Source organism: Sciurus vulgaris, assembly GCF_902686455.1.
Source record: "Sciurus vulgaris genome assembly, chromosome: 17".
NCBI classification, from domain to species: Eukaryota; Metazoa; Chordata; class Mammalia; order Rodentia; family Sciuridae; genus Sciurus; species Sciurus vulgaris.
The window spans coordinates 45,368,781-45,395,283 of record NC_136478.1 but is presented as its reverse complement, the minus strand read 5'-3'; the positions used below and the strand labels follow the sequence as shown (position 1 = coordinate 45,395,283).

General features: G+C 35.6%; 1 protein-coding gene across 7 annotated transcripts in view; it reads right to left on the bottom strand.

The window, feature by feature from the left end:
* Positions 1-1,175: 1,175 nt before the first annotated feature.
* Positions 1,176-26,503, bottom strand: part of ZNF569 (zinc finger protein 569) — a 73,505-nt gene continuing 48,177 nt past the window's right edge. For all 7 annotated transcript variants that reach the window (XM_079118810.1, XM_079118809.1, XM_079118814.1 and 4 more), the window contains 4 exons: positions 25,107-25,165; positions 19,004-19,130; positions 18,397-18,492; positions 1,176-3,856 (listed from right to left, as the gene is read on the bottom strand). In XM_079118810.1, the coding sequence (XP_078974936.1) occupies positions 2,043-3,856; positions 18,397-18,492; positions 19,004-19,130; positions 25,107-25,121 (2,052 nt within the window). In that variant the 5' untranslated portion in view covers positions 25,122-25,165 and the 3' untranslated portion in view covers positions 1,176-2,042. The remainder of the gene's footprint in view (positions 3,857-18,396; positions 18,493-19,003; positions 19,131-25,106; positions 25,166-26,503) is intronic.

Sequence of the window (26,503 nt, the reverse complement as noted above, 5' to 3'; positions counted from 1 at the left end):
CTCCCAAATGAGAAAAATCCCCCAAATTAATTTTTGTTTCTTCATTGCTTTCAACTTGGGGAAGAACTTGTGTTAAAAATTATTTAAAAGCTTAAAATTCAGCCTCAAACTAATGCTATATATATATATATATATATATATATATATATATATATATATATATATTCTGCTCATTTTTCATCCCAATTTAATGTTATGAAGAGACAGTAAACAAAGCAATACCTTAAGTGAGGCTTGTTTGGTGTAAAGAGAATTTTCTATGAATATTAATAAACCATTAAGCATAAAAGCCCATTTTATTTATTTATTTATTTATTGGGTGCTGGGGATCGAACCCAGGGCCTTGTGCTTACAAGGCACGCACTCTACCAACTGAGCTATCTCCCAGCCCCTAAAAGCCCATTTTAAAATTGTTTCTATAGGCCCATGTTTCCCCCACCTAGTTAAAAAAAAATAATAAGAAAAAAAAGGAACATAAGGCAAGAAGGTATTTTTAAAACCTCCACATAACTGATTTTGACAACCAGACTTGTTACCACTGTCATATTTGCTTTCATTCTTTTATTAAGAAATATTACAGATCAGTGTAACAACTCCCAGCAAACCTTTCCACATCTCAAAAGGCAACTGATAAATAGATGGACCCAGGATCAACATACAGTACTGTCCTTGGCACTGTTTACTTATACAAATGTTACGCCAGGTCTCAGTACAGTTTGCTTTTTTCTCTCAATATTACAATTGTGATCAATCCATGTAATTATGTGAATTTTGTATCTTCTAAATACTGTGTAGCATTCTATCATAGAAATGAACATATTGTATTGCTCTATCCCTCTATTGATGCAAATTTATATGTTATAGTCCAATTTGGGGCAATACAAGTCATGATGCAGTGAACACAGTGATAGATCTCTTGTACATATCAGTGGGTGCACATATAACAAAAGAGAATTGATTGTTCCATGTTTGTGTTTTTTAATGACTTGTAGTTTAGTTTTGAATGTGGTGCTAAGGTTCAAATCCAGCACCCTCACGCATGCTAGGCAAGCACTCCACCACTGAGCCACAATCCCAGCCTTGTTTATGAATTTTGAAAGAAATCTTTTTACTTTAATATATTCAACATAGTTTTAGAGTTTTACTTTTTACATTCTGGGTCTAATCTCTTTGGGTTCTATTTTTGTATATTGTATAAGATAGAACACTAACTTGCTCATGTGAATCTTCCATTTATGAACAGGCTATCCTTACCCTGACGATTTCAATAAAATTGTCATATATAAAGTTCCCATATCTTCCTGGAATTCTGTGTAAATCCTTAATTTGTTTCCACTGGTTCATTTATTTACTCAATAACAGTTTAAATGACAACAGCTTTATGTAAAGCAGGTGATGATATAGAGTATATCCTTTCCTAATTGTTTTGTTTCAGCTATGTGTGGACTTTTACCATTCATATAAATTTTTCAAATCAGTTTGTGAAATTCTTTAAAATATAACTAACTCTAAATTTTGAGGGGAAGTACTTTAAAGAGTTGGGAGAGAACATGTATTCTTACAAATGTCAAGTCTTTTCAGACATTATTTCATTTCCCTCCACTTTCAGATGTTCCTTTGTGCCCTTCAACCTGGTTTATAACTTTACAGATGTCTCATTTTCATTATTGTGTTATTTTGGGATATTTTCTATCAACACATTTTCTAATCTTACATAAAATGTTATTTTTATCCCTGTCTTCTTTTTCTTGCTTAGTACACTGCTAAGAACTCAACTATAATGCTGATATGCTGAAAGCAGGTATTTTCTTTCAGAGTTAAATGAGAACATGATTATGAATAAGTAAGGTGTCTGCTGAAGGTTTTGACAGTCAGCTTTCTCTGACATTCGATCACATTGGAAAGGAATTCTCTAATGTTTCATAAATTCATGACATCTTCATGAAGGTTTCCCACGTTCATAGTTCTCTGTTCTAGAATCAATTGTGTAATATGCCATGAGGTATTCCTTCCTTTGAAGGCTTTCCCATAGCACAGGGGTCCTAATGAGTGTGAATTCTCTGGTGTCTAACAAGGTGTGACTTTTGGCTGAAAGCTTTCCCACACTCAATACAGTGATAGGGCTTTTCACCTGTATGTTTTCTCATATGAAGAGTAAGGGATGAGATCTGAGAGAAGGCTTTTCCACATTTACTACAGTCAAAGGGTTTCTCACCTGTATGACCTCGTATGTGTATGGTAAGGGACGAGCTCTGGGAGAAGGCTTTTCCACATTTATTACATTCGTAAGGTTTCTCACCTGTGTGACCTCTCATATGCACGATAAGGGAAGTTCTCTGAGAGAAGGCTTTTCCACATTCATTACACACATAGGGCTTCTCACCAGTATGACTTCTCATATGTAAATTAAGCAGTGAGCACTGAGAGAAGGCTTTCCCACACTTATCGCATTCATAAGGCTTTTCCCCTGTGTGACTTCTCAAATGAAGAGTAAGGGATGCAATTTGAGAGAAGGCTTTACCACATTTATTACAATCATAAGGTTTCTCTCCAGTATGAACTTTCTGATGTGTAATAAAGTTTTGCTTTTGGCTGAAGGCTTTACCACATTCATTACATTCATAGGGTTTCTCTCCAGAATGAATTTTTTCATGAGCAATGAGATTTGACTTCTGGCTAAAAGCTTTGCCACATTCCTTACATATATAGGGTTTTTCTCCAGTATGAATTCTCTGGTGTCTGACAAGATTTGACATCTGAATAAAAGCTTTCCCACATTCATTACATTCATAAGGTTTCTCTCTAGTGTGAATTTTCTGGTGTGTAATGAAGTTTTTCTTGTGGCTGAAGGCTTTTCTACATTCCTTACATTCATAGGGTTTCTCACCAGTGTGACTTCTCATATGTACAGTAAGGGCTGAACTTTGAGAAAAGGCTTTTCCACATTCATTGCATTCATAGGGTTTCTCACCTGTATGGATTCTCACATGTATAATAAGCATTGAAAACTGAGAGAAGGCTTTTCCACACTTATCACACTTATAAGGTTTTTCCCCTGTATGACTTCTCATGTGAAGAGCAAGGGAGGCAATTCGAGGGAAGGCTTTGCCACATTCATTACATGCATAAGGTTTCTCCCCAGTGTGAACCTTCTGATGTGCAATGAGGCTTTGCTTCTGGCTGAAGGCTTTTCCACACTCATTACATTCATAAGGTTTCTCTCCAGTATGGATTTTTTCATGATCAATGAGATTCGATTTCTGGCTGAAGGATTTCCCACATTCCTTACATGCATAGGGCTTCTCTCCAGTATGAATTCTTTGGTGTCTAATCAGATTTGACATTTTAATGAAAACTTTCCCACATTCATTACATTCAAAACACTGTTCCCTACTATGAATTTTATGATGTTTAGTTAGTTTTTCCTTGTGACTGAAAACTTTTCTACATTTGTTACATTCATAGGATTTCTCTCCAGTATGAATTCTTAGGTGTCTGATGAGGTCCAATGTTTGACTAAAGCCTGTTCCACAATGGTTACACTTAAAGGGGGTTACTACAAGGAGGGTTGACCTATTGTCATATTTTTTCACAGCTTCACTGTATTCAAAATGTTCCTTTCTTATAAGGCATTTCATATTATTATGACAGTCAAAATTATGTTCTAGACACTTTCCAAACAAGTCATATTCATAGAGATTATGTCTGGTAGGAATAAAATCTGAGTTTGCAGTAAATGCATTTGCAAATTTCTTAGGATATTCATTGACTTTTTCTTCAGTCAGTGTTTTCTTGAAAACTTGTCTCAAAAGTCTGTCTTGGGTTTTCTGATGCTCATCATTTCCCCATATTTCTCCTAAAACAGATTGCAAATAAATGTCACTTGTGAATTTTTTTAATATTATAATGTCAACAAATGTTACAATGGGATTGATTCTTATTGAATGTTTTGTCTCCCATTATTAAACAAACTTCAAGCACCTCTATCTCCTACCTCCTCAGTTTTAAGAATGAAATTTCAGGAAAGTAAATGTGAGTGAAGGCAAATATTTATAAATTCAAATGGTTTTGACTTTTTAAATGGGATCTGAAAGAAAATAATCTGTTAGATAATGCACAAATAAAATAAGAGGAAATAATGATAGAGAAACCCTAAAAAAAAATCATGACCACTGTATAGTATTCAATTAAAATGTGGTTTTATATACTGATGTGAATCCTTTTCTGGAAAATGTAAATTATGAAAACTGATTCTCGAAGATATAGAAAACTTACACACACCAATTTCCATTAAATGAAGAGGAAAATATAAAAACTTCCTAAAAAGAGAACATAAAGGGGCTAGGGTTGTGGCTTAGTGGTATAGCACTCGCCTAGCATGCATGAGGCCCTGGGTTCAATTCTCAGCACCACATAACAATAAAACAAAGGTATTATGTCCACCTACAACTAAAACAGAATATTTTTAAAAAAGAAGGAACATAAAGACAATTTGTCCAGAGAGATTTACATAGGCATTCCATAAAGCATTTAGGATCAAATCCTATTCTGTGTAAAATGTTACAAAAAATAAGTAAACAGACAAAGAAAATAGAAAATAGAAGAATTCCCTATTTTTGTGTCTGAAACATATTAATACTAAACTTCACCAAGATAATACACTAAAAAAGCAAACTACATACCAGTTTCATTTATGATTAAAATATGTAAAATGTCAGAGTGACCCAGAGGGAAAGAAGTGACCCAGATGCACATTAAGTATAAAATATATCATAATTGTGTAGATTTTTTCTAAGAATATAAGTATGTTTCAATATCAGAAGCCCTATTTTATAAGGAAGTATGTTCACAGGTCAATAAGAAAAAAGGAAATAACCCATAGATAATTAAAAAGATGTTAAAACAACACTTATTTTCATTAAAAAAATCTTTATGAAATGGGACTAGATAGATACTGGAGAAAAAAGTAATGTACAACACAAACAGCAGCCCTATACTTCCTGGGTAAAATCCAGAAAGAAATCAAAGTCAAGAGTAAGAAAAGATGAGTATTATCACCAGTACTCTTACACTGTAAGTGCAACTACATAAATCAGAGATATAAAAATTTAGAAAGGTATAATTATTTGTCCTGAAAAGTCAAGTCACCTGAAAAGTTATTATAAAAAGAAATTCACGGGCTGGGGAGATAGCTCAGCTGGTAGAGTGCTTGCCTCACAAGCACAAGGCCCTGAGTTTGATCCCCAGTACCGCAAAAAAAAAAAAAAAAAAAAAAAGAAAGAAAGAAAAAGAAAAAAAATAAATAAATTCACTAAATACTAATTAATACTCAGTTTCAATAATCTTTGTATATAGAAACAACTACTTAGGACAAACAATAGAAGAAATAACCACATTTACACAGACTATAAATATATGAAAAAATAAAGGAAAAAAGAAATTCCCAGAAATCTTAAGAAGAAAACTAAATGAACATACACACCTGAACAAATGGAAAGGTGGTGTGTGTGCCCCACCAAAAATATGGTGAAGTCCTAACTTCAAAATATGGCCTCAATTGGCCATTAGGGTCATTGCAGATTAGTTAGATAGGTCACACTAGAGTAGGCTAAACCACTAATACAATGTGACTGGTGTTTTAAAAAAGAATGCTACATGAGACAGAGACACAGACTGGAGTCATGCTGTCACAAACCAAGGAACATCTGGTTTGTGAAGGAGAAGCTAAGAGACAAGGAAGGATACTTCTTTGGCTTTCAGAGAGAACATGGCCCTACTGACACCCTGATTTTGGACTTCTAGCCTCCAGATGACACCTTAATTTTGGACTTCTAGCCTCCAGAACGGTAAGAGTAAATTTCTATTATTTTAACTACCCAGTTTGTGGTACTTTGTTTCAGTAGTCCTAGGAATCTAAGACAGAAGGTATAACACTCTTGGAAAAGAATATTCACTAGCATAAAGATGACATCTATTAAAGAGATTTCAATATAAATTTTTGAAAATATATGTAATAGCTCAAAGGAAATGATCCTAGAGGTGGCCGTCCCAGAGGAGAAATAGGTAAGAGAAGAATTACCTTTCAATATTATTGGCTTTTCTACTTTAAAAATTTTGTACTATGAGGGGCTGGGATTGTAGCTTAGTTGTAGAGCACTTGTCTAGCATGTGTGAGGCACTGTGTTCAACGAGTAAATAAAATAAAGGTATTGTGTGCATCTAAAACTATATATGTATGTATATAAATTTTTGTACTATGAGCATGTGCTGTATATTCAAAAAAGTGGATAAATAAAATTGTTCTGAACACTGTAGTAATCAAAACAATAAGAAAAAACAAAAGGAAGGTAAAAAGTAAATATAAGAATTGGAGCATAAAACTGGAGGAGCCCACCTAGGTTGACAGAGTAGAGCACAAATAGTGAGCTGGGGGTGGGAGGTAAAAAATGGTGGAAAACTAAGGTTAAATGTGCTTACAATAAATACATGAGTTTTTCTCTGATTCCACCCCAGACTATAATAACATAAGATATAGGGGACACACCCTATAATGGCGACTGCACCCTCATGGCAACCCCCTCCTCATACGTGGCACTGCCTGACTCACCAACAGTTTACTCAGACCTCCTTGCACTTACGCCCTCCCCTGAAACCTGGGAGGTATGTTCTTATGCAGCAACCAGTTATGTGTAACTCCCTGGTTGGCCTGCTTATCTCCACCTCCTACTGTCAGGCATTGGTTAGTAGCAATTCTGCCAACGTGATCAACTCGTGCTTGCCATATAGTCCTATGGAACTCTCCCCTGTGTGAATCCCCCCGTGCCTTGTTAATTTTTAAGCTAATTAGCTCCCACCTAGCCCCCATCCTACATAAAACCTGTATAACCTCCTCAATAAACAAGTTCCTACTTCGCCACGTGTGCTGATAGACCTCCGGGCTCTGGTGTGGTTCCTTAGCTGCTGACACTCATCATCCTGCTTGCCCGGTATTCTCCTTTGGGTGGGCCCTAAGGTGATACATCGGACCTTGTTGCTCATCAGGGAGCAACAATAAGATAAACAAAAAGCCATAAGTTAACAAAAACAAAAACAAGACAACAACGGATGATCAATGTAAAGCTAATTTTTAGCTGATAGAAGATGAAGAACCTGAAAGAAGAATTTAGAAAGCTGAAACTTAAGTGTCTGCAGAGGACAATATCAAAAAGCAAAATCGTATGACATAACTAGATAAAGACTCAAGAATTAGAGAGATCAGATGGGCACAGTAGTGCATGCCTGTAATCCCAGCAGCTTGGGAGGCAGAGACAAGAGGAGTCTAAGTTCAAAGTCAGCCTCAGCAATTTAGCGAGGCCCTGAGCAACTTAGACTCTGTCTCTAAATGAAGTATTAAAAAAAAAAGGCTGAGGATGTGGCTTGGTTAAGCAACCCTAGATTCAATCCCTGGAACGACAAGAGAGAGAGAGAGAGAGAGAAATCATGTACCATGAAAGATGAGAATGAAGTGGCTAAAAACTAGAGGGCTGATTGCAAGTCCAAATGTCAAACAGATGCCTACATTGTGCAATGAGATGCCTATTATTCCTTTACCCTAGAGCAGATGGGAGAGTACTCTTTGGTTAGTTTGGAGAAATGAAATCAGAAAGACTTTAGGGTCAGACACCAGGCAGAGGAATATGAAGAAAAGAAACTGGCTTGAACACAGGGAGAATAAGTGAAAGTCTATATACTAAAGAGTGACACAAAATATTTCCAATGGGGAAATGGAGATTTTTCTCCCTCTCTGCCAGTGGGAAAAATTCCTGTGAAATTGTTCTAGAAGCAGGTAATAAAAGAGACAATGGCTGCAGGTTATAAAGACAGAATGCTAAGCTCTTGGGTCACCTAAGTTACTGGAAAGAAGAAGAGCATAATCAAGCAAAAGATGTGGAAGGAAAAGACAAAATCAGGTCATCAGGGTATTATCCAAGCAGGAGAAAATCTCAAAGGCAAGACCAAAATATCAAATGTGACAGAAAAGATTCCATGTTTTAGGGCTGGTGCTGTAGCTCAGTGGTAGAGTGCTTGCCTAACATGTGAGGCACTGGGTTCCATCCTCACCATCGCATGTAAATAAATAAAATAAAGGTCTATCTACAACTAAAATAAAATTTTTTTTAAAGATTTCATGTTTTAGATGATGGAGTACAAAAAGTCTGTGTTATCTTTTCCTTTCTACAAACAAGGAATATGACCTAAGAAGGAGCTGGAGACCCAGTTATAATAAATGAGTTGACATTGATAAATAATATGAAGACTGGATCAGGGGAAGAAGAATTCCAAGAGAAGCCACCTATTCATGCTGATCTTGGGCACAATAAACAGTTGAAGTATCAAAAGAAAAAAAAAATGACACCTTGAATGTCAGAATAAATTAACCAGTGCTAACAGTGTTGAAATTTGTGAGTATAGATTGGTTACCAGAGACTTGATAGCCCAAGATGTATGAGAAAAGGCAGGACTAAACAAGGAAATACTTCAACATAACTATCTTCTTAGGAAAACATCTGTTGAAGTGAGGACATAAGTTTGGTTTATTGTAACATTACAGAGGGTTTAAAATTTAGACTTGCAGCTACAAGTCCTTTCTGAATGAGAAATAAAGCCTAAACATACTTATTTACCCACAACCATCAACCATCAAAAGGTTTCAGTGGGGAGGGAGGCATGTAGGTTCACTGGACTGGACAGGAAGGAGTGGGGGGAAGGGAGGGAGGATGTGAATGGGAAAGACAGTGGAATGAATTGGATATAACTTTCCCAATGTTCATACACAAATACACCACCAGTGTAACTCCACATCATGTTCAACCACAAAAATGAGAAGTTATACTTCATGTATGTATGATATGTCAAAATACATTCTATTGTCACATATAACAAAAAGAACAAAAAAAATTAAAAAAAAAGAATGAAGGACTTCAAAATGAAGTAGAGATTCATTTCTATAGATAATGTTTGGCAAACTTTTTCTTAAACTCTTAGTAAATATTTTAGGCTTTGTGGGCTACATAGTCTGTTGCAACTATTCAATTTGCTATTGTAATGTGAAAGCAGTTACAGACAATATATAATTAATTGGGTGTGGCTATATTCCAAATAAAACTTTATTTACAATAGAAAGTACCTGGCTTAGACTTGGTTAGTTGCTGACCTCTGCTTTAGAGCAGAATACTCCTTTTTCTTCCCCAACATTATCCTTTTTAAAATAGTAGGTCAAAGAAAAACTGAGAAATGAGAAGGAATTGGAATTGGATCTATAAAAAATTATAATAGAAAGAAAAGAATATAAAGAAAGCAGACAAAAATACAAGTTAAAAATCCCTAAGTGATAATCCTGACTAAATGAAATATTGCCATGAATTTTTAAAAGCTTAATGTTTTAAAGCTGGGCTGGGGATATAGCTCAGTTGGTAGAGTGCTTGCCTTGCAAGCATAAGGCCCTGGGTTCGATCCCCAGCACCGCAAAAAAAAAAAAAAAAAAAAAAATGGGTAATGTTTGTAAATCTAGGGCTCCAAACAGAAATTTGCATACATGAGGAAGAAACAACAAGAAAACAAAAAGGGATAAAATGCTTACAAGCAGAACCAAGGAAATAACTGGAAGAGAAGAAAGCAAAGCCACCACTGAAATGGACAATACTATGCAAGTAGGAAAAAAGTAAGACCTTTACTATCAGAATTATGTATGGTATGATAACCTCATCTTGCAAAAACTAAGCTTATACAAAGTAGCATTAATCTTTTTATCTATAAAGCACCCACCTATCTAACATACAAAATGAAGAATCTGGGAGTGGAGGCATGCTCCCATAATCAAGAAAGCAAGAAGATCCCAAGTTTGAGGTCAGGGCTTATTAGAGTAAGGCAGAGCAGCTAGAGTCTTCCCCAGGCAGCCCTGAGCACTCCGGCGGTGGGCTCCTCCGACAGGGCCAGATTCTCCAGCATCTTGGAGCAGGCCCCCCAGTGAGAGCCTTTCTGCACAGAACCAAGCTTCAAGTCCTGAACCAGGGTGACAAGTTCCTGCCCACAGGTTGCTTCAAGGACCAGGACAGGGCACCAGGGACTTCCCCAAGCAGCCCGTAGCCGGCCCCCTCTGGCGGGAAGTGCCTTTCCAGTCTATCTTCTCAGAGCAGACCCCCCAGTGAGAGCCTTTCCACACAGAGCCAGCTCCAAGTCCTGGAACCAGTAGAGGCTAGGGGCAGCTTTCCTTGGAAGCACTGCATTATCAAGTTCCTCCAAGACTTCAGGCTACTGAAGGCAGGAAGGTGATACACTGGAAATCTACAGGGACAATATAAGCCAAAAGAAGAATTTTGCAATATCACAAAGTCTCACTGACATCTGACCAATATGAGAAAACAAGGGAAGAAAATGTCCCAAACACACCTAGATACTATATCAATAAAACCCAATGACAGCACAGCAGAAGAAATGTCAGAAAGGGAGTTCAGAATGTACATAGTTAAAACAATCAGGGAAGCAAACGAGGAGATGAAAGAGCAAATGCAGGCATTAAATGATCGCACCAATCAACAGTTAAAGGAGCAAATACAGGAAGCAAGAGATCATTTCAATAAAGAGTTAGAGATATTGAAAAAAAAACAAACAGAAATCCTTGAAATGAAGGAAACAATAAACCAAATTAAAAACTCCATAGAAACCATAACCAATAGGATAGAACACCTGGAAGACAGAACCTCAGATATTGAAGACAAAATATTTAATCTTGAAAACAAAGTTGACCAAACAGAGAAGATGGTAAGAAATCATGAACAGAATCTACAAAAATTATGGGATATCATGAAAAGGCCAAATTTAAGAATTATTGGGATTGAGGAAGGCTTAGAGAAACAAACCAAATGAATGAACAATCTATTCAATGAAATAATATCAGAAAATTTCCCAAATCTGAAGAATGAAATGGAAAACCAAGTACAAGAGGCTTATAGGACCCCAAATATACAAAATTACAACAGACCCACACCAAGGCACATTATTATGAAAATACATAACATACAAAATAAAGACAGAATTTTACAGGCCGCAAGAGAAAAGAATCAAATTACATTCAGGGGGAAACCAATAAGAATATCAGCAGATTTTTCAATCCAGATCCTAAAAGCTAGAAGGGCCTAGAACAACATTTTCCAAGCCCTGAAAGAAAATGGATGCCAACCAAGAATCTTATAACCAGCAAAACTTACTTTCAGATTTGATGATGAAATAAGATCCTTCCATGATAAACAAAAGCTAAAGGAATTGACAAAAAGAAAGCCAGCATTGCAGAACATTCTCAGCAAAATATTCCATGAGGAAGAGATGAAAAACAATGATGCAAATCAGCAACGGGAGGAACTAGCCTAAAGGAATAGCCTACTAAAGGGGAAACCAAATCATGTCAAAAAACAAAAATGAGTCAAATGACTGGGAATACAAATCATATCACAATAGTAACCCTGAATGTTAATGGCCTGAACTCACCAATCAAAAGACATAGACGGCAGAATGGATTAAAAAAAAAAATCCAACAATTTGCTGCCTGCAAGAGACTCATCTCATAGAAAGAGATACCCATAGACTAAAGGTGAAAGGATGGGAAAAAAATACCATGCACACGGACACAGCAAAAAAGGTGGAGTATCCATCCTCATTTCAGATAATATGGACTTCAAGCCAAAACTAGTCAGAAGGGATAAAGAAGGACATTACATACTGCTTAAGGGAAGCATAAATCAGCAAGACATAACAATCATAAATATCTATGCCCTGAACATTGGCTCATCCATGTATGTCAAACAAATCCTTCTCAATTCCAGAAATCAAATAGACCACAACACAATAATACTAGGCAATTTTAACACACCTCTCTCACCGCTGAATAGATCATCCAAACAAAAATTGAATAAAGAAACTATAGATCTCAATAACACGATCAACAATTTAGACTTAACCGACTTAAATAGAATATACCATCCAACAAAGAACAAATACACTTTCTTCTCAGCAGCACATGGATCCTTCTCTAAAATAGACCATGTCTTATGCCACAAAGCTACTGTTAGCAAATACAAGAAGATAGAGATACTACCGTGTATTCTATCAGATTATAATGGATTAAATTAGAAATGACAGAATAAAAAACAGAAACTTCTCCAATACCTGGAGATTAAATAATACACTATAATATGATGAATGGATAACAGAAGACATCAGGAGGGAAGTAAAAAATTTTTAGAAGTAAACGAGAACTAAGACACATCATATCAAAATCTCTGGGACACTATGAAAGCAGTACTTAGAGGAAGATTTATTTCATGGGGTGCATTCAACAAAAGAAGTAGAAATCAACAAATAAATGACTTAACATTACAGCTCAAAGCCCTAGAAAAAGAAGAGCAGACCAACACCAAAAGTAGTAGAAGAAAGGAAATAGTTAAAATCAGAGCTGAAATCAACGAAATTGAAACAAAAGAAACAATTGGAAAAATTAACAAAATAAATAGTTGGTTCTTTGAAAAAATAAACAAAATTGATAAACCCTTAGCCACACTAACAAAGAGAAAGAGGGAGAAAACTCAAATTACTAAAATTCGGAATGAACAAGGAAATATCACAACAGACACGAGTGAAATACAAAACATAATTAGAAGCTATTTTGAAAATCTATACTCCAACAAAACAGAAAACCTCGAAGACATCAACAAGTTTCTAGAGACATATGAACTACCTAAACTGAAAAAGGAGGACATACACAACTTAAATAAATCAATTTCAAGCAATGAAATAGAAGAGGTCATCAAAAGCCTACCAACAAAGAAAAGTCCGCACCAGATGGGTTCTCAGCCGAGTTCTACAAAACCTTTAAAGAAAAGCTCATTCCAATATTTCTCAAAGTATTCCATAAAATAGAAGAGGAGGGACCCTCCCAAACTCATTCTATGCAGCCAATATCACCCTGATACCTAAACTAGACAGAGACACATCAAGGAAAGAAAATTTCAGACCAATATCCTTAATGAACATCGATGCAAAAATTCTCAACAAAATTTTAGCAAACCGCATACAAAAATATATTAAAAAGATAGTGCACCACGATCAAGTGGGTTTTATCCCACGGATGCAAGGTTGGTTCAACATCTGGAAATCAGTAAATGTCATTCATCATATCAACAGACTAAAAGTTAAGAAGCACATGATTATTTCAATAGATGCAGAAAAAGCATTTGATAAAATACAGCATCCCTTAATGCTCAAAACACTAGAGAAAATTGGGGTAGTGGGAACATTCCTTAACATTGTAAAGGCCATCTACGCTAAGCCCATGGCCAATATCATTCTAAATGGTGAAAAACTGAAAGCATTCCCCCTAAAAACTGGAACAAGACAGGGATGCCCTCTTTCACCACTTCTATTCAACATCGTTCTTGAGACTCTGGCCAGAGCAATTAGACAAACCAAAGAAATTAAAGGGATACGAATTGGAAAAGAGGAACTCAAACTATCCCTCTTCACTGATGACATGATTATATATTTAGAGGAACCTGGAAATTCTACCAGAAAACTCTTAGAACTCATAAGTGAATTCAGTAAAGTAGCAGGTTACAAGATCAATGCTCATAAATTCAATGCATTTTTATACATAAGTGATGAATCTTCAGAAAGAGAAAGTAGGAAAACTACCCAATTCACAATAGCATCGAAAAAAATAAAATACTTGGGAATCAATCTCACAAAAGAGGTGAAAGACCTCTACAATGAGAACTACAGAAAACTAAAGAAAGAAATTAAAGAAAACCTTAGAAGATGGAAAGATCTCCCATGTTCTTGGATAGGCAGAATTAATATTGTCAAAATGGCCATACTACCTAAAGTGCTATACAGATTCAATGCAATTCCAATTAAAATCCCAATGGTGTACCTTAGAGAAATAGAGCAAGCAATTATGAAATTCATCTGGAAGAATAAGAAACCCAGAATAGCTAAAGCAATCCTCAGTAGAAAGAGCCAAGCAGGGGGTATCGCAATACCAGATCTTCAACTCTATTACAAAGCAATAGTAACAAAAACGGCATGGTATTGGTACCAAAATAGACAGGTAGATCAATGGTACAGAATAGAGGACATGGACACAAACCCAAATAAATACAATTTTCTCATACTAGACAAAGGTGCCAAAAATATGCAATGGAGAAAAGATAGCCTCTTCAACAAATGGTGCTGGGAAAACTGGAAATCCATATGCCACAGAATGAAACTAAATCCCTATCTCTCACCCTGCACAAAACTCAACTCAAAATGGATCAAGGACCTCGAAATCAAACCAGAGACCCTGCATCTTATAGAAGAAAAGGTAGGTCCAAATCTTCAACATGTCGGCTTAGGATCTGACTTCCTTTACAGGACTCCCATAGCACAAGAAATAAATGCAAGAATCAATAACTGGGATAGATTCAAACTAAAAAGCTTTCTCTCAGCAAAGGAAACTATCAGTAATGTGAAGACAGCCTACAGAGTGGGAGAATATCTTTGCCACTCATACTTCAGATAGAGCGCTAATTTCCAGAATCTATAAAGAACTCAAAAAACTCTACACCAAGAATACAAATAATCTAATCAACAAACGGGCTAAGGAAATGAACAGACACTTCCAGAAGAAGATGTACAAGCAATCAACAGATATATGAAAAAATGTTCAACATCTCTAGTAATAAGAGAAATGCAAATCAAAACTACACTAAGATTTCATCTCACCCCAATTAGAATGGCGATTATCAAGAACACAAGCAACAATAGGTGTTGGTGAGGATGTGGGGAAAAAGGTACACTCATACATTGCTGGTGGGGTTGCAAATTAGTGCAGCCACTCTGGAAAGCAGTATGGAGATTCCTCAGAAAGCTTGGAATGGAACCACCATTTGACCGAGCTATCCCACTCCTTGGCCTATACCCAAAGGATTTAAAATCAGCATACTACAGAGAAACAGCCACATCAATGTTCATAGCGGCTCAATTCACTATAGCCAGATTGTGGAACCAACCTAGATGCCCTTCAGTTGATGAATGGATAAAGAAACTGTGGCATATATACACAATGGAATATTAGTCTGCCATGAAGAATGATAAAATTATGGCATTTGCAGGCAAATGGATGAAATTGGAGGATATCATGCTAAGTGAGATAAGCCAATCTCAAAAAACTAAAGGACAAATGATCTCGCTGATAAGCAGATGAGGACATATAAGGGGGGGTAGGAGGGGTTAGCATTAGGGTTAGGGTTAGGTTTAGGGTTAGGGATAAGGATGGTTTAAGAATGGAGGAAGGAAGGACTGTATAGAGGGAAAAGAGGGGTGGGAGGGATGGAGGGAAGGGAAAAAATAACAGAATCAAACAACATTGCCCTATGTAAATTTATGATTTTTAATTAAAATAAAAAAATAAAATAAAAAAATAAAAAGGGCTGGGGATGTAGCTCCATGGTAAAGCTCCCCTTTAAATCCCTAGTTTAAAAAAAAAAAGAACAAACCAAAGACTACTATTATTAGCTAAAACCACATCTGGGAGAGGGAATTAGTAAGCAAGCTGGAGGATGATTTGAATACATCCAGGCCGAAAAAAACCAGAAAGCCTGCTAACTGAATAAATGAAGTTATTATAAGCCTTTGGCCGGTAGTAGAGACTTAACTGAGGCTCCCCACAAAGAAGGAATTGGCAATGCTTCTTGCTATCCCACAGAAGCATGTGCAAATAATCCTCAGGAGAAAGCAACCTCAATTTAGGACAAGATTATTATGAATCAAGATAAAAACCTTTTGAGCTCACAATCAGCAATCATCACGTATGTGAAGAAGCAACTAAAAACGAGACAGCAAAATTAAATCTGAGGGGCTGGGGTTGTGGCTCTTTGTAGGGGTTGGAGTGTTGCCTACCGTGCATGAGGCACTGGGTGTGATCCTCAGCACCACATAAAAATAAATAAAGTAAAATTATTATGTCCATCTATAACTAAATTTTTAAAAAAATCTTTAAAAAAATAAATCTGAGAGTTTAAAATACTGGAGTTGTCAGATATAGAATACAAAAGAATAATGTATAATATATCTAAAGAAATAAAAAATAAAAACATGAAGGGAAATAAAATACAGAAATTATTGGGACTACCCAGAAAGATTCTAAAAAAGAAAAGGAAGAATTTATAAATATACAAAATACAACTGCTGACTTTAAAAAATCGTAGACGGGGGTGGGGTTGTAGCTCAGTGGTAGAGCCCTTGCCTAGCAAGGCACTGGGTTTGATCCTCAGCACCACATAAAAATAAATAAATAAAATAAAGGTACTGTGTCCATCTACAACTAAAAAAAATTTTTTTAAATAGTAGAGGGGTTAAAAAGTTCAATAAACATAGTCTGATGGGGAATTGGTAAATTGGAGGCTATACATAAAGTAATTATTGAGAAGGCAACACAGAGTGATAATCAAAAGTTAATGCCAGAGGCTAGGGTTGTAGCTCAAAGGTGGAGTGCTTGCCTAGCATGTGCGAGGCCCTGGGTTCGATCCTCAGCACCACATAAAATAAAATAAAGGTATTGAGTCCACCTACAACTAAAACAAAATATTTTTTAAAAAAAGTTAATGCCAAAAAAGACAAAAACATCTGTATAGGACAATTATTAAAAAAAAAAAAAAAAAGAAAAGAAAGAAAGAAAGAAAAGGGTTGTCAAAAAATCTTTCCCTAAAAAGTCCACATGGTTGCCAGGCATAGTTGCACATACTTGTAATTCCAGTGGCCCAGGAGGCTGAGACAGGAGGACCGAGAGTTCAAAGATAGCCTCACCAAAAGTAAGGCACCAAGCAACTCGGTGAGACCCTGTCTCTAAATAAAATACAAAATAGGGCTGAGGATGTGGCTCAGTGGCCAAGGGCCCCTGAGTTCAATCCCCAGTACCTCCCAAAAAATAAAACAACAACAACAAAAAGATCCACATGGTCCAAATAGTTCAACACTTAAGATCTACCTAAGTTTTAGGGGAATCATAATATCAATGCCATGTAAGTATTCTACAGAATGAAAGAAAGTTCCCAAATTCTATTTATGAAACCTGTGTAACAATGACATCAAAGTCTTACAATGTTGGAACAATTATGTAATTTCAGAGCAAATGTGAGGATGAATCATTATTAACAAATATATAAATATAATTAATCCACATACATAAAAGAAGAGAAAAACAGGGTAATCTGTAGGAAAGATTGCTTTTAACTAGATGAATTTTTTTTAAAAAGCCATGGTAGTAAAAAGTATATCAAAGAGTAGCTGAGGAAAAATATGAAAACACACATATAACACATAGAAGGCCAGTCACATTGCCATGTTAAAGGGTCATACAGATTAAGAACTTAAAGGGCAAAAGACATACTGTTCATTAAAAATAAATATAGATTTTTAAAAATATGAAAAAATACTTGCTTTCACTCATAATAAAGGAAATGTAAATTCGAATTAGTTTTGTTTTGTTTTTTCAAACCCAGGGCCCTATGATTGTAAGGCAAGCACCTTAACAACTGAGCTATCTCCCCAGCCCCCAAATCAATTTTTTTTAACCTATCACATTGGCAAAGACTTTTAAAAATGCTAACAGACTATGTTGGCAGAAATTATTGGTAGAAATATAAATTATTACAGTCTCTTTGGAGGGTAAAACCCTCCAAAAATGTACATGTATATGCGTTTATGCATGTTATGCATACATTAAATGCATATATATGTCTGTGTATCCATGTATATGTGTATGCACATCACACACATGAGCATATACACATGACAAAAATAGAACAAAATGGAAACTAACAAAGTCAGCATTGACTAAAATTTTTACTGAAGATAAAGGGGTAATCATGATTGAAAGCAAAAGCTAGAACTACAGTAGAAAGTGTGACTGTGATCAAAAGGACAATTAAGTAAAGGGCTATAAATGTCAGTAGGTCTATCTGACCAACTCAAAATTGATGTCAGTATACAAAAGTAAAGAATCCTATGTAAAAATGTGGGCAGAGAGACTTCAGATTTAATAACAGAACTTTATTGGAATCAGGTTGGAAATTGATTAGGAAAGGTTATTGCCTAGCACCCAGGTTAGAAGGCCAACCAGACCTCTAAGTTCTGAGGAAAGAAGTTAAGAATACTATCAAAAAATGACATCTTGGTTTATAGAATCCATACCAGTTATTACTACAAAAGTCTACAGGTTTTTAGAAAATACCTCTGGAGAACACTTCAGTTGGATCAACTGCTCACTGATTAAACATTAACAGGGTTTTACCCGCCTCCTTACCTGACGGGTTCCCTCCCACTAACCTGAACAATGTCTCCTAAATACTTCTTCTTCTACCACCCATGGTTCTTCTTCTTGCTCCAACTTGAAAATCACATCAGGTTTGGTGAATGGATAGCCTGTCAAGAGAAATGACATAGGTTTGGGCATACATATACACCAGGAACAAAGAACAAACCAGGAATATTGGCTGATCCAGGGCAACTTGGCTTTGTGAAGGACAAGAAAATGAGGCTTCTGGGAGTGCTGATCATAACCAATGATGATCTTTTGCTTTGAAAGGTGCAATATGAGCAGTTACATGAGCAAAAGCATCTCAAGGTCAAAAAATAACATCTAAAAGTTCCCACTGGGCACAGTGGTCAACACACCTGTAATCCCAGTGACTTGGGAGGCTAAGGCAAGAGGATCACAAGTTCAAGGACAGCCTGAGCAACTTAGCAAGACCCTGTCTCTAAATAAAAAATTAAAAGGGCTGGGGTTGGGACAGTTCAGTGGTTAAGTGCCCCTGGGCTCAATCCCTAGAACTATGACAAAGAAAAAAATTAAAAGTTCCATATATTTAAAGCATATTTGGGAAAAAAGGTACTTTATTTTTAGAATTTGAATTATACAGTAAACTAGTCTTACCTACTGTGATTAAGTTGTTATAGTTTTCTAACATCACATTCCGGTACAGGTTCCTCTGAGCAGGATCCAGTTGTTTCCATTCCTCCTGGGTGAAGTCAATAGCCACATCTTTGAATGTCACTGTTTCCTGTAACAACACATTCCTATTCAATCGGAAGTCTCCATTTCAGGGGATATTGACACAACATATTGAACCTTGTTCAGATATTATCAGAAGTAAGAGGTTATAAAAAAGAACCTGGCCTATTATTATTTTCCAAACAACCAAAACAAAAAAACAACAATCATATTAGCAACATTCTGTCAGTGTATGTTCATTCACTGATTTAGCAAGCATATCTCTTTAATAACTATCAAGGGTTAAAGAGAAAACATTGGGTACCAATTTATTCTGAGTTTAAAAGAAATGGAAAAATAAAACTTTCACATTAACTCATTGGGACCTCCTAAATACCAAGGGCAGGAAAAATGGAAGCAAAGGCAGGGAGAGAAAGAGTCATGAGATTTGAGGTACAATAGGACACTAATTTAGCAGTTGCACATACTGTTCAAGAAGAGGAGAAATATTTTTACTTATTTTTTTTGGTACCAGGGATTGAACCCAGGGTACCTTAACCCTTGACCAACATTCCCATTCCTTTTTATTTTTTATTTTTTATTTTGAGACATGGTCTTGCTAAGTTGCTTAGGGCCTCGCTAAATTGCTGAGACCGGCCTGGAATTTGTAATCCTCCTGCCTCAGCCTCTCAAGTAGCTAGGATTATGGTCATGTGCCACCATGTGCTGGCAAGAAGAGGAGAAATCTTTGTTGGAAATTAATTATTAGCCTTTACTATGTGTCTATAGCCATGAAAATGAGATCTGATTGCTCAAAGAGCTTGTATACTTTGAAAAAAGAGGGTCACAGAATCCTACAGATAAAAAAGAAAAGATGTCCTGATAAATGGTCAGCACTAAAATTAGAACTGCAACTATGAGAAAATAGTATGAAGAAAGTTATAGAATGAGTTTCAGAAATGAGAGATTTTTCAAGAAAAATTTCTTAAAAGCAATGTGATCTGAATACAGAAATCTAATACTCCCTTCCTAGTTCAAAATTAAAATGCCCAAAAGAATGTGAACATAAGAAAAATCCTTAAATGGCACTGGAAAAAGGAGAGGAAAGCATATTTCCTTATCTTTTGAGGAATTTCTACCAGAAATAGGATGAGACAGAAGAAAGTCCTCAACAGCTAATCCCAGTGTTTCTGAGAATTTATTTTAGGACCTTTTAGGACCCAATGAGCATTAATATCCACTAATACTAAGGGTTCAGAGAAAGCTGTGGCACCAATGGGATATTATCTCCAAGAAATCTTTCCTGATGAAGGTTAAGGCATTTGAAATAATTATGATGCTATGGCAAAAATAGCCATATGGAATAATGAGGTAGAAGTCAACTATTGAGAAGGGCAGAGCAATAAAATAGAAGGAACCTGGTTCCCTGGCCAGATTCCTTCTATTTTAAGATACAGGACCAGCCCTAGTCTATTGTCAACTAAACTTAAACACAAGAAATAAACTTCTGTCCTGTTTAAGCAAATGGGTTATGGGACTTCTACCACAGGCAGTTAACTACAATCCTGACAAATAAAAATACTCATGTCAGTCAGAAAACACTTCAAGTACTACCTTTGTGGTAGCCATGGAGGTATACTAATGAGATTCCCAACTACAGTTGGCAAACAGCCTCCAGTTCAAGAGTCACACATTGTACCTAGCCAAAGGTTAACGGGGGAAGCTATTAGACAGTAGACTATTTCTATCTGACATGGTATTCTTCTAATAGGAAAGTTTTGGTTAGCAACTCCTCACTGCCCAAGCTGAGATTTCCTCACAGATGCATGACAGTCTGAGTTGCCAGAAGAAAGAATCTGCAATTATGTCATTTGCAAGAAAATGGATGGAACTTGAGAGCATTATGTTGACTGAAATAAGCTGATCTCCGTCAAGGGTCGTTTTCTCTTGAAAGCAGAAGCTAGAGAAAAAGGGGGCAGGTGGAAGATGTGGGGAGCTCATGAAAATAGAAGGGAGACCAGAAGAATAGAGGAAGAGGACCAGGGAAAGAGAAGAGGGGAAGGAAAGGGGAGATCCTTGGGAAAGAAACTGATGAAATTGTTATATTGTGTGCATGTACAAATATGTAACAACAAATCCCACTCTTGTGCATAATTATAATGTGTCAATAAAATACAAAAAAAGGAAGAATCAGCAAACTTGAAGTCAGATCAGTTATCTATCATATAAACAAATTATGCAATTTGAAGAAGGAAAAAAGCATGAAGAAAAATTATAGACTCAGAGGAATAGGAGACAGCAATAAAAGCATCAACATATACACGATTTAAGTACTAAAGTATTAAATTTTAAATAGAGGAAAGGATAGAAAAATATTCAAAGAAATAATAACTGAAAACTTCCTAAATTTGGTGAAAAACACTAACACAGATATCTAAGGAGCTCAACAAACTTCCAGTAGGATAAACAATGTGGTACACACCTAGACACATCATAGTCAAAGGCTGAAGTAAATATAAAGAGAAAAGCTTCACAGCAGCAAGAGAAAAAAATCGTTATCTTCAAGGGAATAACGATAAAATTAACAGTGGAATCATTGGAGGTCCAATAATAAAGGGACGATATATTCAAAGTGTTGAAAGAAAAAAAAGCGGCTATTAACAAAGATTCTAAATATTTAGGAAAGTCATTTTTCAAAAAAGCTAGGCAAGAGAAGCCAATAGAAAAGGGACCGAGATTTAATCCTTTAAAAGATTCTTTGGTAGATATTGTTTTCCAGTTATCATCCATTTGTTTTAATGTTCTATTGGTGCATTATAATTATAAATAGTGGGATTCACTGTGATATACTCATACATGGTCCTAACATAAATTATTCAATTTCATTTCCCAGTACCTTCGCTTTCTCTACCATCTTCCCTCCTCTGTTCCCTTTTTCCTACTGGTTTCCCTTCTATTTTATTAATTTCATTTTTAAAAAATATTTCTTTAGTTGTTGATGGACCTTTATTTTATTTATATGTGGTGCTAAGAATTGAACCCAGTGCCTCAACACATGCTAGGGAGGTGCTCTGCCACTGAGCCACAATCCCAGCCCCTATTTTATTTTTTAGTATTTTTTTAGATGCAGATGGACACAATACCTTTATTTTATTTTAATGTGATGCTGAGAATCAAACCCAATGCCTACACATGCTAGGCAAGCGTTCCACCACTGAGCCACAACCCCGCCCCCCCTTATTTGCATTTTATTAATCATGAGGGTAACTGAAGCCACACAGAAAAATGGTCAGGAATAAACGTCCCACAGTCAAACCGTTTGGACTCCTGGTTTTAATAGAATCTGCAACCTTGAGCAACTTTCTTAATCTTTCTCTTTTCTTTAAATCTATTTTATTTGAATAGTGGAAATAAAGTATTCACTTCTTGGACTCCTTATGAAGATTTATAATCTATGTAAAACTTTGACATTATTTATATTATTATTTATAACTTTTATTACCTTTTTTATTTTTTCAATTGAAAATTATTTCTTTCATATCTTACATACAGTTTTCTACTGAATTTCATTCTAATTACTGGCTTATAAATATATTTACATAATAGAGTCTGCCATATGTATTACTAAAATTATTATTGATTTATATAATTTATGGTTATTGTATCAAAAAGAATACAATTTTTATGGACCCAGATTTAATTTTCTCTTTTATCACCTGAGTTCTTACTATATCAAAAAGGCAAACTAGTGAGTATAGAAAATACTCAAGAAGGTTATCTTGGAGCAACTGGGAGCCCTCAGATACTGTTAGGGTATAATCGTGGACTATCACTTTGGAAAACTATTTGTTTTCAATAAAAGCTGGTCTCATATATAACTTATGGTCCAGCAGTTCATCTTTTGGTATATATCCTAAGGAATGTGTACATATGTGCAAAAAAGAACATCTATAAGAAAGTTTACAGCAACTATTTATAATTTCTCTAAAATAAAAATCACTTAAATGCCCATTAATGCTCATATGAATAAAATGTGGTTTATTCACATAACTAAATAATAATATATAATTAAATTGAATGGTTAATTCATAGATGAATTTGACAAATATGTTGTCAAACGAAAGAAGCCCAATACCAAGTACACAGATTACGTAAAATTAAAAGACAGGCAGAAATAATCTATGGTGATCAAACTGGGGTAGGGGTAATGGCTAGGGTTTGCTAGGATAATAATGTGTTTCTGGATTTACCCATGACATTGCATGTTATTTCCTGTCAGTAGCATACATGTATTCACTTTCAAAATTAATGAATGTGCATGCCTGAGACAAAAACTAGGGAAGCTGGTAGATGGTCAAAGATAACACTATATCTCAGCACATGAAAGCTTTAAACTGAGGGCGAGAAGGCAGTAGAGTGAGAGAGATGTTCAATATCTGAGTGGAGGGTAAATGTGAAAGAGAAAGATCACAAAAGAAGTGTGAAGCAAAAGGGTTAAGTTCTGAGGAAAAGGAATTATCCTTGAAGAGGAGATAGAATATCACTTATTCTAAGGATAAATAAAAAAGAAATACGGATTGTGGGTTCAACTCATTAAAACTATGAATATTCAAACAAAATGTGTACTAGATTATGTTCCAGGGACTAGAGATATGGCAGAAAAAAGTACAACATGCTCCCTGCTCACAATCTAGTAGACTAAAATTATAAGAACTTATCAGAAATTATTACTTTATATTGTTGCTACATCAGCAGCAAATGCTCACTGAAAACAATAATTACATAGGGCCATTTGAAAGCCACACAGCCCACCTCTTTCTTCAGATAATCTAATTTTATTTTTAAATTGAAGTATGGGATGCATAGATTAATGTGGTACAATGTGCTGATTGTAAGTATACAACCTGATATACTTAAAGTTATTAGTAACATTTCTTTTTTAAAAATACCTTTATTTTATTTATTTATGTTTATGTGGTATTGAGGATAGAACCTAGGGCCTCCCATGTACTAGGCCAGCACTCTACCACTGAGCCATAACCCCAGCCCAAAATTTACTTCTTCTTTAAACCCAGAGCCTTGTGCATGCAAGGCAAGCACTCTACCAACTGAGCTGTATCCCCAGCCCACAACCTGATACACTTTTAAGATACTTAATAGACATGTTACTCAAGTCAAAACACTAAATATTTTCAACACTCCAGCTTACCTCATACCTTTTCCCAGTAAATACCCTCTCAAACGTAACCACTATTCTGACTTCTATCACAGTAGATTAGTTTTGCCAGTTTTTGAACTTTATATAAATGGAACCATTTGGTATATACTTTTTGTTTCTGGCTTCTTTTGCTCCATGTTGGTGAGATTTAACCATCTTGTTACATGTAGCAGCAATCTCATCTTTTTTTATTGTATGGTAATCTATCATATGAAATCCTATATATTTAAAACAAAAATTTTTTTAGATGTTGATAGACCTTTATATTATTCATTTATTTTTATGTGATGCTGAGAATCAAACCCAGTGCCTCACACATGGTAGGCAAGTGCTCTACCACTGAGCCACAACTCAGCCTCGAAATCCTATATTTTATTCCAAATTTCCTTTTGATGTTCACTTGAATTTTAATGCTAGGCTATTTAGACATAAATATTATTTTATCCAATCAAAACATATTAAGCAAAAGCCAGCTTATCAATTATAAGAAGTCACACAGTTTCACTGACCTAAGTGCCAATGAAAAGCTTATTTATGTTAGGAAATGTTTGTTTTTATGTGTACATACAATGAAAATTAAGTAATGAATTTCTGCTCTCATTTGCTGTACTTATAAAAATGATATTCATATTTGAAAACTAACCTCTTTGAATGGACTCATTTCATAAAATAGTCACATCTGAACTCTTCCCTAGTTTTACTCTTCTATTTCCTCTGAAAATGTTTTATGTACATAGGTCCTTCTGATTTACTGTATGGATTACAACTGTCCCCTTAAAACTGCATTCCAGAATAAGATAGGTAACAAAGAGACAAGTTAATATTTACCTGGGACTCAGTCATTTCCTCTTCTTTCTAGGAAGGGACAGGGTTCCAAGGAGGCAGAGCTGGGGGAAGAGAGTAAAAGTCATTAATTAGGAGAGGCTTGTCTTGTGTTTCAGAAACCTGTATCTACATAAAGATTAAAGACCACCCTGTAGCAGAATGATACCTGGATCCATCAGAAAGGTCAAAAATATTCACAACACACAGGTGATAATAAGTGTAACTAATATGGTACTATGGCGCTTACATGTGGGGTGGATTGGAACAGGAATGTGTATGTGAGAGATATGCCATGAATTTATCAATACTTCTGTGCCAGAGAAAACATATAGCTTCATGAAAGCATGCATATCATTTTTAAAAAATTTTTTAATTTTTATTTTTTGGTACTGGGGCTTGAACCCAGGAGCACTTTACCACTGACCTACATCCATGGTCCTTTTTATTTTTTATTTTGAGATAGGATCTCACTAAATTGCTGAGGCTGGTCTGGAACTTGTGATCCTCCTGCCTCAGCCTCTTGAGTCTCTGAAATTATAGGCATGTACCAAGTCTACCTCTATTACTTTACTGTCTAGTAATTTTTGTTGTTGACTTATTTGAAATGATTTTTGTCATTCATGTGAAGATTTTACCTAACGGAAATTTTTAAAAGAAAATTTGGCCAGATAAATTATAGTGAGAAAAAGACAAAAAAGCAAAGAAATTTGCCTCAGAGCAAAGTTAATATGTGCATTACAGGAAACAGAAAAACAAAACCAAAGAACAAAGTCATCCATTCACAAGCAGCTTAGCTGGATGCATCCTTCCAAGTCCTACGTAGGCACACAGTATCCCATTTTGCATGACTGAGATCATAGTGTGTATTGTGCTTTCCCATACATCATGAATATTTACCAATTGAAAATCCTAGGGCTACATGAGGAGTTTTTTTGTTCTTTTTTGTTTTAAACTTTATTAAACTAGTAGTTACATAGTGGTTACTATGAGTCCAAATACTCTTTTTTAAAAAGATATTTTTAGTTACATATGGACATAATACCTTTATTTTATTTGCTTATTTTTCACATGGTGCCAAGGATGGAACCCAGTGCCTCACACATGCTAGGCAAGCACTCTCCCACTGAGCTACAACGCCAGCCCCTACAATTATATATGTTTTAATAACAAAGAATCCACTACACCAACTCAACTTCTTAGAGAAAACTGTCCTGCCTTTCTTGGGGACAAAAAATTTCAGTGAAGACAGAAATGACAAGAGGCCTCTAGAGAGAAATATTGGCAGAATTACAACTAAAATAATGCATTCCCTTAATTCTGAATTTAAAATAAGAGAAAGCAACAGAGTACAGCAAGCACATTTCTAAGAGGGTTCATTATGAGATTTCTACTAGTAAAAT